This window comes from Balaenoptera musculus, chromosome 3 (assembly GCF_009873245.2).
Source record: "Balaenoptera musculus isolate JJ_BM4_2016_0621 chromosome 3, mBalMus1.pri.v3, whole genome shotgun sequence".
NCBI classification, from domain to species: domain Eukaryota; kingdom Metazoa; phylum Chordata; class Mammalia; order Artiodactyla; family Balaenopteridae; genus Balaenoptera; species Balaenoptera musculus.
This window is the reverse complement of record NC_045787.1, coordinates 54,231,553-54,245,840: the sequence shown is the minus strand read 5'-3', so window position 1 is coordinate 54,245,840 and position 14,288 is coordinate 54,231,553. Positions and strand designations below refer to the sequence as shown.

At 37.6% G+C, this 14,288-nt stretch overlaps 1 protein-coding gene across 4 annotated transcripts in view; it reads right to left on the bottom strand.

Moving 5' to 3' along the window:
- CDK7 (cyclin dependent kinase 7) overlaps positions 1–14,288 on the bottom strand; it is a 28,890-nt gene that overhangs the window by 1,669 nt on the left and 12,933 nt on the right. For 3 of the 4 annotated variants that reach the window (XM_036847407.1, XM_036847409.1, XM_036847410.1), the window contains 3 exons: positions 13,423–13,522; positions 5,667–5,753; positions 1,941–2,090 (listed from right to left, as the gene is read on the bottom strand). In XM_036847407.1, the coding sequence (XP_036703302.1) occupies positions 1,941–2,090; positions 5,667–5,753; positions 13,423–13,522 (337 nt within the window). The remainder of the gene's footprint in view (positions 1–1,940; positions 2,091–5,666; positions 5,754–13,422; positions 13,523–14,288) is intronic. The other variant, XM_036847408.1, reaches the window with a different exon arrangement.

Genomic DNA, 14,288 nt, shown 5'->3' with positions numbered 1-14,288 from the left:
TCCCCAAGCAAACTTAATTTCAAGTATTTGCACATGCAGATTACTACAAATAAACATCTAGCAGCCTAAGACTGACTGATAATTCCATTACTATAAGAAAAAGACACTACCTTCAAATTTTTCCACAATTAAATAGCCTATACTAAGTACAAAATATCCTTAGTAAGATATTATAAAATTCACCTCTCTACACATTACAGTCTCTGTAGTTCAAAACACAGAGACTTGCTTAAAAAGAACGTCCAAGTTTATTTGTCACATCTATATGTATTCAAATTCCAAATCACATAAATTCTTAGAAATAAAGCTTTTAAAAAGATGCGATAGGTTGGAAACAACGGATTAAAATCCAACAATCCATTACAAATTAATAGAAATTTTACTTGGAAGGACTTGCCCAAGGTTACTTCTATTTACTACCAGTCCAATGTTCTATTATATGATATTTTTACTTGGTTCCAAAATTCCAATAAAAACAGTTTTATTCTAGATGACAAAGTTGTCAAGTTCATACTTTATCTGCATCACAGTACTGTTCAATAGCCACAGTAATTAAAGGTATTTCCTTTTGGATAATTCTCTTATGAACAAAAAGAAGTCATATAAATTTGTCAAGCATACCTCCCCCTACTTGCCAACATAATATTATTTGCAGTAATAATAATTTAGAGATTTCTTACTTCAGAAGAGTTGCATTTATAAAATATTACTTCCAAATCATAGCAGTTCCATAAGTAAATTAAACTAATTTTGAGCTACATAGAGATCTAAGAAGAGTATCTCATTCCAACTTTTAGATATCTACAAGCCAAAACCCATTAAAGAAATTCATTCTATCAAAATACAACCCCAATAAGTCATCACAACTAGTATTTTTCTATATATTTTGAGTTTTACTATTAATGAAAACAACTTTCTAGATAATCTGACCTGGTCTCAAGTTTCTTATGATGGAGATAATATGCATATATGCATGAGTGAAAAGGTAAAAATGAGTTACTTGTTTGAAATTAGAAGAGTAATTCCAATGGTAAAATATTTAGTATATATGTATTAACGTGGCATGTACTGCTACAAAGAGAAGGCTTGTACAAGCAAATGCATTAAACAATGATTTGGTAGTCTGCAATAAACTTAAGTGAAAAAAAACCACTTTGTATCCCTCATATATTGTACATTAATATGTTTTGTGAGATATGAAGATTTGTGACATTTCAATTGGTCTCTTCCTTTATGAAGGCAAATCATTGTACCGTGTTGCGTTTTTGCATTGCCTGTCCCTGCCCCAGTTTTGTGTGCTTGTTTTTAAAACAAAGAAAAAAAACCTTTTCAAATCTATAGGTCTTATATTTTTGTATTGGATAACATTTCCCTCTTTTATAAGAGCAGATGTTCTTGGTCTTCCACATTTTTCTTGACTTTGATTCTTATTTCCTTTAAATAACTCAGTTTCAGTGTTTTTCTGTTTAGAATACCTTTCAATCTCTTATAAGTATACAGTTGTATCAGACTATACCATTTTCTCCCTATTATCACTGTCTGACTGTGACAATGACCAGAATGCATATTTGAACTGCATTTATGGGGAAAAAACAAAACACTTTTGGCATTGATTTTAGCACAGAATTTTAGTTAATACATACGAGTTTAACTGAAATATACCAGTGCTGTAACAAATACAAAAACCTTTTTTTTCCTCTCTAGTGAACTATTTGAAAGCAAATTAATTATGAAATTAAAATGTATTTATATGTTTTTAAGCAAGAATAAACCCTCCTGTACTTGTGTGCATCATATAATTTAATACCAGTCTGAATAGTGCTTGTAGCTTAGGGAAAAAATAAAATTTGTTACTCCTTAAAACAAAACAGAAACACATCTTTTCAGTATTTAAAGAATGTTAGAAAATCTTAAGAAATTCTAAAGATATGCTAAAATACCTGTGTGGCTGTAATTCGAGTACACGGATTAAATAAGAATAAGCCTTGTATAAGATCTAGCAAGTCATCTCCTGCTGCAATGAAGATATGCTGTAACGGGATTCCAGGGAAACTCTTAAATGTCACGAAATCTGGAAGACTGCACATGTCCTGTAAAAATATTTTTATAATTCAAACTTAAGTAAAGGATTGAAAGGCATGTAGATCTCAAATGAATAAATAGAACTGTCATACGGATGATATGAGGATCTATGTAGAAAACCTCAAGAAATCTATTAAAAAACTCCTACAACTAGTGAGCAAACAAGGTTACAGGAAGGTAAACATAAAAAAATCAACAGTAGTTCTCCATACTAGCAAAGAACATGTGGACACTGAAATGAAAAACAATGCCATTTAGAATCACTCAAAAATAATGATGGAATGCTCTGGTGAAAATCTAACAAAACATGTGTAGGACTCATATACTGAAAGCTATACAACACTGATGAAATAAATCAAAGCTCTAAATAAATGGTGAGACCTATCATGTTCGTGTATTGGAAGATTCAACACCATAAGGATGTCTATTCTCCTCAAATTGGTATACAGGTTTAATGCAATTCTTACCAAAATTCTGGCAAAATTATTAAAGATATAGACAGGTTATTCTAAAATCTATATGGAAAGGAAAAAGAACTAAAATAGCTAAAACAACTTTGAAAAAGAACAGAAGTGGGAGGAATCAGTCTACCTGATATCAAGACTTAATATATAGCTACTTAATTAAGACTGTGGTATTGGTAGAGGGAGAGGTATCATAAACAGCACCGTCCCCTCCAAAGACATTTTTAATCTCACACCTCATATAAAAATTAACTCAAAAAGGATCACAGACTTAAATGTTAAATGTAAAACTATGGAACTTACAGGAAAAAGAAAATCATCAGGAATATCTTTTTGTTAGGATAAGAGTTCTTTGACTTGACATCAAAGGCATTATTCATAAAAAGAAAAACTGATAAAAACAGACTGGATCAAAATTAAAAACTTTTACTCTGGAAACACTGTGAAGAGGATGAAAAGACAAACTACAGTGTAAGAGAAAATTTGCAAACCACATATACAATCAAAGGACGAGTATCTCAAATATATAAAGTGCTCAATACTCAGCCAAAGTACAAACAATCCAATTAAAAAACAAGGAAAAGACATGAAAAGACATTTCATTAAAGCTATACAGATGACAAATAAGTACATGAAAAGATATTCAACACCATTCATTAGTCATTAGGGAAGAGAAAATCCCTCAGAATGCTTAAAGTAAAAAAGTGACAACACCAAATGCTAGAGAGGATGCAGAGAAAATGGATTACTCATATATTGCTGGTGGGAACAGAAAATGGTACAGCCCCTTTGGAAAGCAGTTTGGCAGTTTCTTAAGCTAAATGTGCAACCCGTGACTCAGCAACTGCACTCCTGGGTCATCTGTCCCGTAGAAATAAATGCTTATGCTTACACAAAAGCCTGTATGTGCATTTTTTTTTTTTTTGGCCGTGCAGCTTGTGGGATGTTAGTTCCCCGACCAGGGATGGAACCTGGGCCCTCGGCAGTGAGAGTACAGAGTTCTAACCACTGGACCACCAGGGAATTCCCTTGTACATGCATGTTTATAATAGTTTTATTTGTAATAGCCCCAAACTGGAAACAATGCAGATATGCTTCAATGAGTGAACAGTTAAGACGAACTGTGGTACATTCATATCACTCATCAATAAAAAGGAACGACTTATTGATACACACAACAATCTGGATGAATCGCCAGAGAATTATGTTGAATGTGAAAAAAAAATCAATCCCTAAAGCTTACATGTTATATGACTCCATTTATAACATTCTTGAAATGACAAAGTTATAAAAATGGAGAACATATTAGTGATTACCAGAGGTTAAGGAAGGGGTAGGAGTGGAATGAAAGTGGGTATGACTGTAAAAGGGCTCTTTGTGGTGATGTCCTGTATATTAACTGTATCAATGTCAGCATGCTGGTTGTGATTTTTATCCTAACTTTGCACGATGTTACCACTTTGGGAAGCTGGGTAAAGGGTGCAAGGGATATATCTGTATTATTTCCTTCTGCATGTAAATCAAAATAAGAATTTTTAAAAATCCACGGAAAACATCAGTAAGCAACTATTATTTAGAAAATCATGTCAAATAGTACAGAATAAATATTATGAACATGGCTCTGGAGTCACTAAGACCCAGACTGCAGTCCTAGCTCTGACACTGGGTAGCTTCAGGCAAGTTACTTAACCTCACTAAACCTCAGTTGTCTCATCTGTAAAATGGGAATAACAGTACCTACCTTAATAGGATTGCTGGGAGAATTAAATATAATTTATGAAACCCTACCATTAATGGCATACAGTAAGTGTTCAATAAATGAAAGCTATGAGAGCATGTTTCACAATTAGAACATACAGCCAACTTTCAGTTAGAAAGTTGAGGAAGTAACAGCACAAAAGAAACTCCTAAATTTCAGTTTCAGATAATTTCATTACAGTTTTAACCAGAAGATAAAGAGACTGATCAAAATTTCTCTTTTCTAGTATTTATTTTTTCCCCAGAAGATGAGGCTATAACAGAAAGGAAAATAAAACGGTCTTCAATTATAATTTAAGAATGAACAAATGGGGACTTCCCTGGTGGTGCAGTGGTTAAGAATCCGCCTGCCAATGCAGGGGACATGGGTTCAATCCCTGGTCCAGGAAGATCTCACATACCGCAGAGCAACTAAGCCTGCGAGCCACAACTACTGAGCCGGCATGCCTAGAGCCTGTGCTCCACAAGAGAAGCCACCGCAATGAGAAGCCCGCGCACCACAACGAAGAGTAGCCCCCGCTCGCCACAACTAGCCTGCGCACAGCAATGAAGACCCAACACAGCCATACATACATACATACATAAATAAATAAGAAAAAAGAATAAACAAGTGAGAATTTCACTGAACTGTAATATATAAAATTTAGCAATTTATATTGTTTTAAATTTTATCACAGATTTAGTATTTCTTTTTTACAGACATGTAATGGTTTAAAAATAAATAATAGGGAGTTCCCTGGTGGCCTAGTGGTTAGGATTCTGGGCTTCCACTGCTGTGGCCCAGGTTCAATCCCTGGTTGGGGAGTTGAGATCCCGCAAGCCATGCAGCGTGGCCAACAACAACAACAAAATTATACTACTAAAAAATCTTGATTGTGTTAGCGAAAATTCAATAAATACATCCAAGTCCATCAAGATATTGATAAACTACCATGGAACATCCATAAAATTAAATATTATATGGCTTAAAAAGGAAAAGGTCAATAATATTAAATAAAAAGCAAGTTGGTTGCAAAAAAAATTTGTATGGTGTGATCCCATTTTTGCTAAAAAACAAAAGAAAAAGCAACTCTATATGTCTATATGTGTGTATGTGTTTGTGTGTGCATCCCCATGGCAAGGCTTTACAACAAAATAAGAGTGATTAACCCTGGAATGGGAATTACTGGGATGGGGGAGGGCTATAAGTATATAGAAGGCTGGATGGTATATCATAATTTTAACTTTTACTTTGTATAACTTTTGCAATGAGTATATATTACTAATAAATTAAGACAATTAGTACATTTCTTTAAGTAATATTCACGTTATACACTATACAGAATTCTAACTAAATTTCAAAGAACATGTATGAAGGCTTACAGGCCACTGCTCTTCAGTTGGTGTGCCCAAAGTTTCAAATATTCTTGTTAGTTGATCAAGGTCTGAATCTCCTGGCAAAAAAGGAACCTGAAAGAAAGTGAGAGGCAGCCACTTCAAGATGGTTTTTGATAGCTGTTACACAAATAATACTATAAATTTAATTTAATAAGAAACACTAAACTATAACAAAAATTTAGTCTGAGGCATACTGGATACGGCATTAGATCCTGCCACTGCTATCCAAGTAAAGAGTACCACACTGTCCATGTGATTCACGCCTCACATCTTTAATAAACACTTACCATGTAAGAGGCACTGTGCTAAGCCCTAGGCATTTAAACAAGGGAACAAGACAGTCCCTGCTCTCCCCTGGGGTGGACATGGTGAACAACGATGATACCAGTAAAGTGGCATTTACAAGATGATGTGTTCAGTGAGAGCACAGGATAGGATCCTAGCCCATACGGGAACAGCACCTAACCCACTCTGGACAGGTGAGGGAAGGCTTCCTACAGGAAGTGGCCATGAAAGTTGACAGATAAAGATGAGAGTTGCCGGAAGAAAAGTCTAAGATGGAAGAAGAAAACTATCCTAACAAAAGGGCAGGTGCAAAGGCTGGGAGGCAAGAGAACACATCTCTATTCCAATATTATTTAAACAATCTCTTGGCAAATTCTTTCTTTGAAGAGGTATACTGGCCAACTTTTTTTTTTGTTTTTAAAGGAATTTTATTTATTTATTTATTATTTATTTATTTATTTATTTATTTATGGCTGTGTTGGGTCCTCGTTTCTGTGCGAGGGCTTTCTCTAGTTGCGGCAAGTGGGGGCCACTCTTCATCGCGGTGTGCGGGCCTCTCACTATCACAGCCTTTCTTGTTGCGGAGCACAGGCTCCAGACGTGCAGGCTCAGTAGTTTGTGGCTCACGGGCCTAGCTGCTCCGTGGCATATGGGATCTTCCCAGACCAGGGCTCGAACCCGTGTCCCCTGCATTGGCAGGCAGACTCTCAACCACTGCGCCACCAGGGAAGCCCCTGGCCAACTTTAAGAGGATAAATAATTATAAGTTAAACATCAGTAAGCTGATAAGAAATGATCAAAATCTTTGCTACACAAAGACATTATTTTCCAATTCATTCTCAGACATGTAAGTATACAGGAAAAAAAAAAAAAAAAGGTGTTTTCTCTACTCTGTGAGTAAGAGGCCTTTGGCACCGTTAAAGGCAATGAAAAAGTTTATAGAATCACTGGGAAGACATGAAATTAAGTACCAAGTCTCCAACATTTTTATTACTGTGGACCTCTACCAGCAACAAAACATAACATAAACACCTCTGCCAGTTATCAATATATTCCAAATTCACCCTTTTGACTCTCCGTAAAAATGGATCTGGGCCCTTTAAATATTTTTCCTTTGCCAAGTGAAGCTTTGTCAGTAGAGAATGCTGGAGAGACATCACAGGAAGAAAAGTTTTGCTTCCTGGTTCCAGTCGGCTTGCCTGGCAGACTCCTGCACCACTCTCAGCTTCTAGAATCAGTACCAGGTTCCTGAAGTGTGGCCAGTTTCTCCAGTGTTCAGCCCCAACAGTGCACAGAGGCCAGCAGCTTCCCTCTAGAACGCCCTGCAGATGGTTTTGTAGCAGGGTGCCTCTAGAGAAATGCTTTCCTCAGCACCTGAAATGCCCTGAACACTTTCCTCAGCATCCAAGAGGACAGATTTCCAGCAAGTTCAGCACAGCTCTAGAGCAGCTTCTCTGCCAACCAGTGAGCCACACTGTGCCCTCTTCAAGAGGTCTAGATCTCAGCCCTGGGTGTCCTCTCATTGGGTGCTCTGTCCTTAGTCCTAGGGTTACCCCTAGGTATAAGGGTGACTGCTCCTTATATCTGCTATTCCTATATTCTTTAGAGTTCTCTTTACTTTTTGCTAGTCAATCCCTCATTACTACAACCTCTTGTCATAGTTAATAATTCTTTATATTAAACTTCCCTTTTCAAATTAATGTGTGGTTTCTATATTCTGATTGGACCCAGACTTAACACAACCCCTATTTAAATTATATATTTATAATAGTGTGCTATTATGTATATTAAATGTGAATAAAATAGAAACTAGAAGGGATATTAAATAACATTTCATAAATCTTTTTTTTTTTAATATTTATTTATTTTTGGCTGTCGGGTCTTAGTTGCGGCACATGGGCTCTGTAGTTGCAGCACGTGGGCTTAGTTGCCCCGCAGCATGTGGGATCTTAGTTCCCCTGACCAGGGATCGAACCCACGTCCCCTGCACTGGAAAGCGGATTCTTAACCACTGGACCACCAGGGAAGTCCCCATAAATCTTTTTAGACGTGTTCACATTTTCTTCTTAAACCTCAAAGGATTTTCTGCTACTTTGCAAAACCACCAATGTAAATTGTACTATGAGATCTGAAGACAGGGACACTCATCATCATAGCCTGAGTTTTGTGAGCAAGCTTGCAATTTAACCAGATTTTAAGGATGGCTGTTTTTGTCTGATGTAAGAAATTTAAATTAAAATGAGCTGCCTCATGTGTGGACTTTGGATCCCTCACAATGTGTTCTGTTGTCTTCCAATGTTGCTTTTGAGAAGTCTGATGCCATCTTTTCCCTAATCCTTTATTTTGGTTTCTGTGTGAGCTTTTCATGTTTTGCCTCTCTGGAAATAAAGGCTTTTAATTAAGAATCCCCTGGTATTCTGAAATTTCACAATGTGTCTGGGCATGGGTCTTCTTTCATTCATTGTGCAGAATCTTTATGGCACTTCCAACCTATTCACATCCATCAATGCTGTGCTATTTTCTTATGAATTTCCTACCCTCGATTTTCTTTCTTCTCCTTTGCTATATTCTAAGATCACTCCTGGATCAATCTCCTAATTTTCTTATCTTTTCCCTACTACAGTCCATCTCTTTTATCTTTTGGTTCTATTTAATGAAAGAGTTCTTTAGCTTACTTTTCTAGTATTTTTGTTTGCTTTTAGTTATCCTATTTGAAAAATTTCAAGTATACTTTATTCTTTGATTGTTCCTTTAGTAAAAGAGCATCATGTTCTTGTTTTATGTATGCAGTATATGCTCTCAGTTCTCTGAAGATTCGGTGTGGGTGGGGAGGCGAAGATGAATTTTCTTCTGCTACCTGATAGTTTCTATTTTTTCCAAGTTTCTTTTTTAGTTTGTTTCAGTTTGTCATTCATGTTGGACGCTTTCATCAAATATCTGATGATCCTTGCCAATTATCTGGTGATCCTTACATGTTGGAAGCAGTCATTATATACCTGAAAATCCTTGATAATTATCTGATCACTGGCTAACCATTCATATTTAAAGGTAAAGTACTAAAAAAGCTGATTCAAAGCATTCTATCTATGAAAAGAGCTTGTTAACTCATGGCCTTTATCTAGAAAGATTGGACAGGTAGCTTAATGCCAGTTACCTATGGGTCTATTTTCTGGGACCGTCCAGTTCTTCCAGTGAAGGATCCTCTAATCTTTTACTTGAGTTAAAATGAGTTTTACACTGGCAGCCAGGGTTCTGGGAGCTGAACAGGGAAATAAGTTGGAGGTTTTACTGTTTAGTGTACAGACTTTCATGTAATCTGTGTGTTTTCACCCTGGCATCTCACCCCCATCCTCCACTGTGTCTAAGGATGCCCATGTCTAGAGATTCCTGTTTCAGTTTCTTTGGAGAATAAACCTTTCCCTGGTGGAGGAATAAGTCAGGGGGAAGTATAGCTGGGGGTAGGAAAGTAACCTGGTTGTGTTGGGGACCTTGGTATTAAGTGCTCAATATACAGGTTTTTCAACCAACCCTTCTGTTTTTAGTCCTGCACCTCATTATTGCCATCAATGATCACTGGTGCCTCTCACTGCTAAGCAACTCCAGGATTCTGTGTGAGAAACAAAATTTGCCTTCAGTTGGTATCTGTTTCTGAAGACTTTTAGCCTTCTTCATTTCTGGTTTCATATCCTCTGGCATAGTGTTATAGGCACCTCCTAATTTCAAACATTTATATTTGTTTCTTTTTAGAGATAATTTCTGAGCGGGGGAGATTTTTGCCTTGCCATCTTAAAAATCCTTAAGATATAATTATCACTTTATTTTAAAATGTCTTCATTGTATTAAGCATCAATGCAATGTTGACTAAAAAAATCCACTGTCTGGGACTTCCCTGGTGGTCCAGTGGTAAAGAATCTGCCTTACAATGCAGGGGACGATGGTTCGACGCCTGGTCAGGGAACTAAGATCCCACATGCTGCAGGGAAACTAAGCCCGCGTGCCGCAACTACTGAGCTTGCATGCCTCAAGTAGAGAGCCCGCATGCAGCAAACTACAGAGTCCATGCACTCTGGAACCCATGTGCCACAACTACAGAGCCCACGTGCCCTGGAGCCTGTGCGCCACAACTAGAGAAGAGAAAACCCTCACGCCACAACTAGAGAGAAGCCTGCGCGCCACAATGAGAGATCCCACACGCCTCAACGAAGATCCTGCATGCCGCAACTAAGACCCAATGCGGCCAAAAATAAATAAAATAAATAAATAATAAATAAATCTTTTTTTTTTTATGATTTGGCCTCCCAGGTCCTAGTCAGTATTTTTATATTTATTTATTTATTTGTTTGTTTATTTTTGACTGCATTGGGTCTTCGTTGCTGCGCACAGGCTTTCTCTAGTTGCGGTGAGCAGGGGCTACTCTTCGTTGCGGTGCGTGAGCCTCTCATTGCGGTGGCTTCTCTTGTTGTGGAGCATGGGCCCTAGGCGCATGGGCTCAGTAGTTGTGGCTCGCAGGCTCTAGAGCGCAGGCTCAGTAGTTGTGGTGCAGTGGCTTAGCTGCTCTGCAGCACGTAGGATCTTCCCGGACCAGGGCTCAAACCCGTGTCCCCTGCATTGGCAGGTGGATTCTCAACCACTGCGCCACCAAGGAAGCCCTTTATTGTTCTTTTATCCTGTTCTATAACAGCTTCTTAGAGGACAACAGAATTTAATCAATACAATTGTGACTAAGCATATGAATGAAAACTTTTCAGTTTTAGGAAAAAGAGTCCAATTAATCCTAAAAGGAAGAGAAGTACTGAGTTCAACAGTACCGGAACACAAGAGGGACTTCTCTCGGGTTCTTTTCAGTATGACTTCTCTTTTAAAATTGTGTTGAGGGGCTTCCCTGGTGGCGCAGTGGTTAAGAATCCGCCTGCCAATGCAGGGGACACGGGTTCGAGCCCTGGTCTGGGAAGATCCCACATGCCGCGGGGCAACTGGGCCCGTGAGCCACAACTACTGAGCCTGCGCGTCTGGAGCCTGTGCTCCGCAACAAGAGAGGCCGCGACAGTGAGAGGCCCGCGCACCGCGATGAAGAGTGGCCCCCACTTGCCGCAACTAGAGAAAGCCCTCGCACAGAAACAAAGACCCAACACAGCCAAAAATAAATAAATAAAAAATAAATAAATTTATAAAAAAATTGTGTTGAGATTCATCTTTTTAAGAACAATGACATTGCAGAAATCTATTTTTTCTTTCTCATGTCTTCATAGAGAGGCAGGGATCACAAACCAAATATCAGAAAATCAGCAAGTTTTTTTATGCAATAGGCATGAACAATAACGTTCTTGAACATCTGATATCCTATAGCCTCTAACACCCATCTGCATCCAGAAGCCTATGCAAAAACTGATGGAAGCTCTGTTCTGAGCTGATACAGCCAAACTGAAGTACTGGAATGTCAGAGGGCTGAAGGTCAACCACAGGCCAAGCCATTAGCTCTGGAACTCACCATTTGGATGAAGTAAGAGTATGGCAGGCAGCTGCTGGTTGATCAAATCTTTGTATCACCACATCATCTCTAGGGAATGCTCTAATGCAGGCCAGTAGGATGCCCAGTGACCTTCCTATAAAGCATAAAGTGTCTCCCCCAAACTACTTCTTATTTACAAACTAAAATGGTTATCTTTGAAACTATCTAGACCAGATAGTGGCATTTGCTCAGTAGGTAATATCCAAGTTTAGATTTTCTATTAATCACTATGTCTCATAACATGATTAAGAAAAAAGAACATAAACAGATCATAAATTAAAAAGTAGATTTGTGTTATTTAGTGACATAATACTCCACTAGTATAAATATTTCTCAATTCCTTTTCAGAGGTCAGAATGAAGACCAATTTGCTTCTAAAATGTTTTAAACTATATAGACTACTTTGGTTGGATATAGGCTTACTTATTATTGCTCCTGTTTTCTAGTTATTAAACCTTTTATAAAATTTATATAGAAAAAGACAACACTTTAAAAAAGTTAAACGCTTATATTAGCAAATCTTCTGAACTACCCTGGCTTTCAACTATTATCTATTTGGACTGCAGAATCTCACCACAGATTTAGAACTGTGTGGACAGCATTTCCATGGATATTTTCAAATGAGCAGAGACAGTTTAAAATAGGAAGCATTTTTCTTTAATTGTGTAGGAAAAATATATGGCAAAATGGTACAATTCTTCACCAAATAGGGCTGCCTGTCAACTCCTTCATAACCTTAATAATAATTCCAACAACGATGCCAATGGTTAGTAAGACTCCAACTATGACTTCAACCAGGTCCACAATTTCTAGCCCATCTATTCTCAACTGCTGTCTCTCTCTCCTTACTTTCTAAATGGAATGATCAGTCGTAACACTAGGGGCTATGGAATTCTGTTTCTGTCTTGGTCATGAATGAACTGGGCTTTTGAGAGTTAACAGATTCTCAAATGTACCCTTCCAGTAAACTCTGTTTTTGTGAGTAGCAGAGTTGTCACACCAGGTGATTCAGAGGACCCATTACTAGCACAGGGATTATTTATATCATCTTCAAGCCTAAATGTGAGGGTTTCTTCTACAAGCATTCAGAAGGGTGAGCATCTCAAAATGATGCACAGAACTCACACTAAACTAAAAAAGACATTTAAGAAGGTATCTTCTCTCTGGCGTACAGAAGCTATTTTCTGTGTTCAAGGAAATAAATAGCTGTATTTTTGTGTTTTGGGTCCACACTTCTTTAAATACACATGGCTTGAGGAGAGGGGGAGTAGAGGCTGGAATCTGGAATGTAAGAAGGAAAAAAACTCAGCCTCAGTGTGATTTCCCAATATTCCTCTGCCTTCATCATCGAGAAGGGCTAAACTAAACTTCATAGCTAAAGAAAACTTACCAAGTTGGCATCTTTCTCTACAGTGAGGGAAGGGAGAGGATGTTTCATTGTAAGATGGTCTCAGTTTGAGAAATGCTATAGGACCACCACGTCTGCTCTGCTTGAACAGAACTAAAATGCTCCTCTCACACAATGTTTAAAGTTATGCAGAGTTGCATCTGCAGTGGTTGGTATTACATATCTCTTAAAGTGTACTTTTAAACAGCCCAAACAAAAAAGTACCAGAAGTACAGAAGTTTATCCTAACACTTTTAGTTACTGTAGAGATAGTACCATATTACAACCCAATGAGTTTTATTATAGTTACATTTCAGAACACAGAATGATCTATAATAAAACCTTTATTGTCCTAAGTGGGAGATCTCATCTCGCATTAGCATTAATAAAAAGGTTGTACTTGGCAGAGGTTTTTTTTTTTATTAACCTGTTTGTTGGCTTTTTGTTTTAAGGATGGTACTCCTCTCTGGGAATTACCTCTGGGAAGATAATTATTACACAAATTATAAAAACAAATTCCTATAACAATACTGAAGTGTGTACATCAATCCCAGACTTACCCTTAGGAGCAACTCTGCTAATATACAGCCAACAGCCCACATGTCCACACCTACACCATACATTCTAGCTCCAAATAGTAGCTCAGGGGCCCGATACCACCTGAAGAACAAAAAGAAATACTGTCATTTTAGGATGGAATTAAAGTATTTCTTAGAGAAAACTCCTCAGCAAAACATCATCTGCTGATGAAAGGCACTTTTATGGATATATTAACTCAAGAAAAATTGGCTATAAAACCAACAAGTTCCATATTGCTGCCAGGAAATTACATACACCCTTAGTCCATTCACTCTCCCACTTGGAGATGAGTAACACCTTCTTTCTCCAAGAACCCTCAACACCATCCTTCCTCTCAGCTGATGACCTTATTTCCTAATTCACTGAAATAATGCAAGTAATGAAAAAAAATTTCTACAGACTCACCTTCAGTCATTTGTATTCTCACAATCCACCTTCCCATCCATAACTACAGATGAACTATCCTTGATTGTTTTTAAAGTCAATCCCTCAACTTGGGCACTGACACCTTTTCAAGGATATTGCTCCTGCAATTCTCTCTTCTTTCTCCTACATCAACTTTTTGTTCTTACTAGATTTTTAACATCAATGTCAAATGTACCATTATTTTTTCTAGCCTTAAAAAATAAACTAAAATATAAAGAAACAAAAAACAAAAACTTCTTTGGACCCTACTTCCCCTAACAGTTACCCCTCATTCTCTGGTTGTCTGTTCTTACTGTCTCCATTTCCTCTTCTCTCATCCTCTTAAACCCATTTCAGTCAGGCTTTCATCCCACCGCTCCACCAAAACTGCTCTTGTCTAGGTTATCTAAATTGTTAATTCTCAGTCCTCACGTTAATTTGA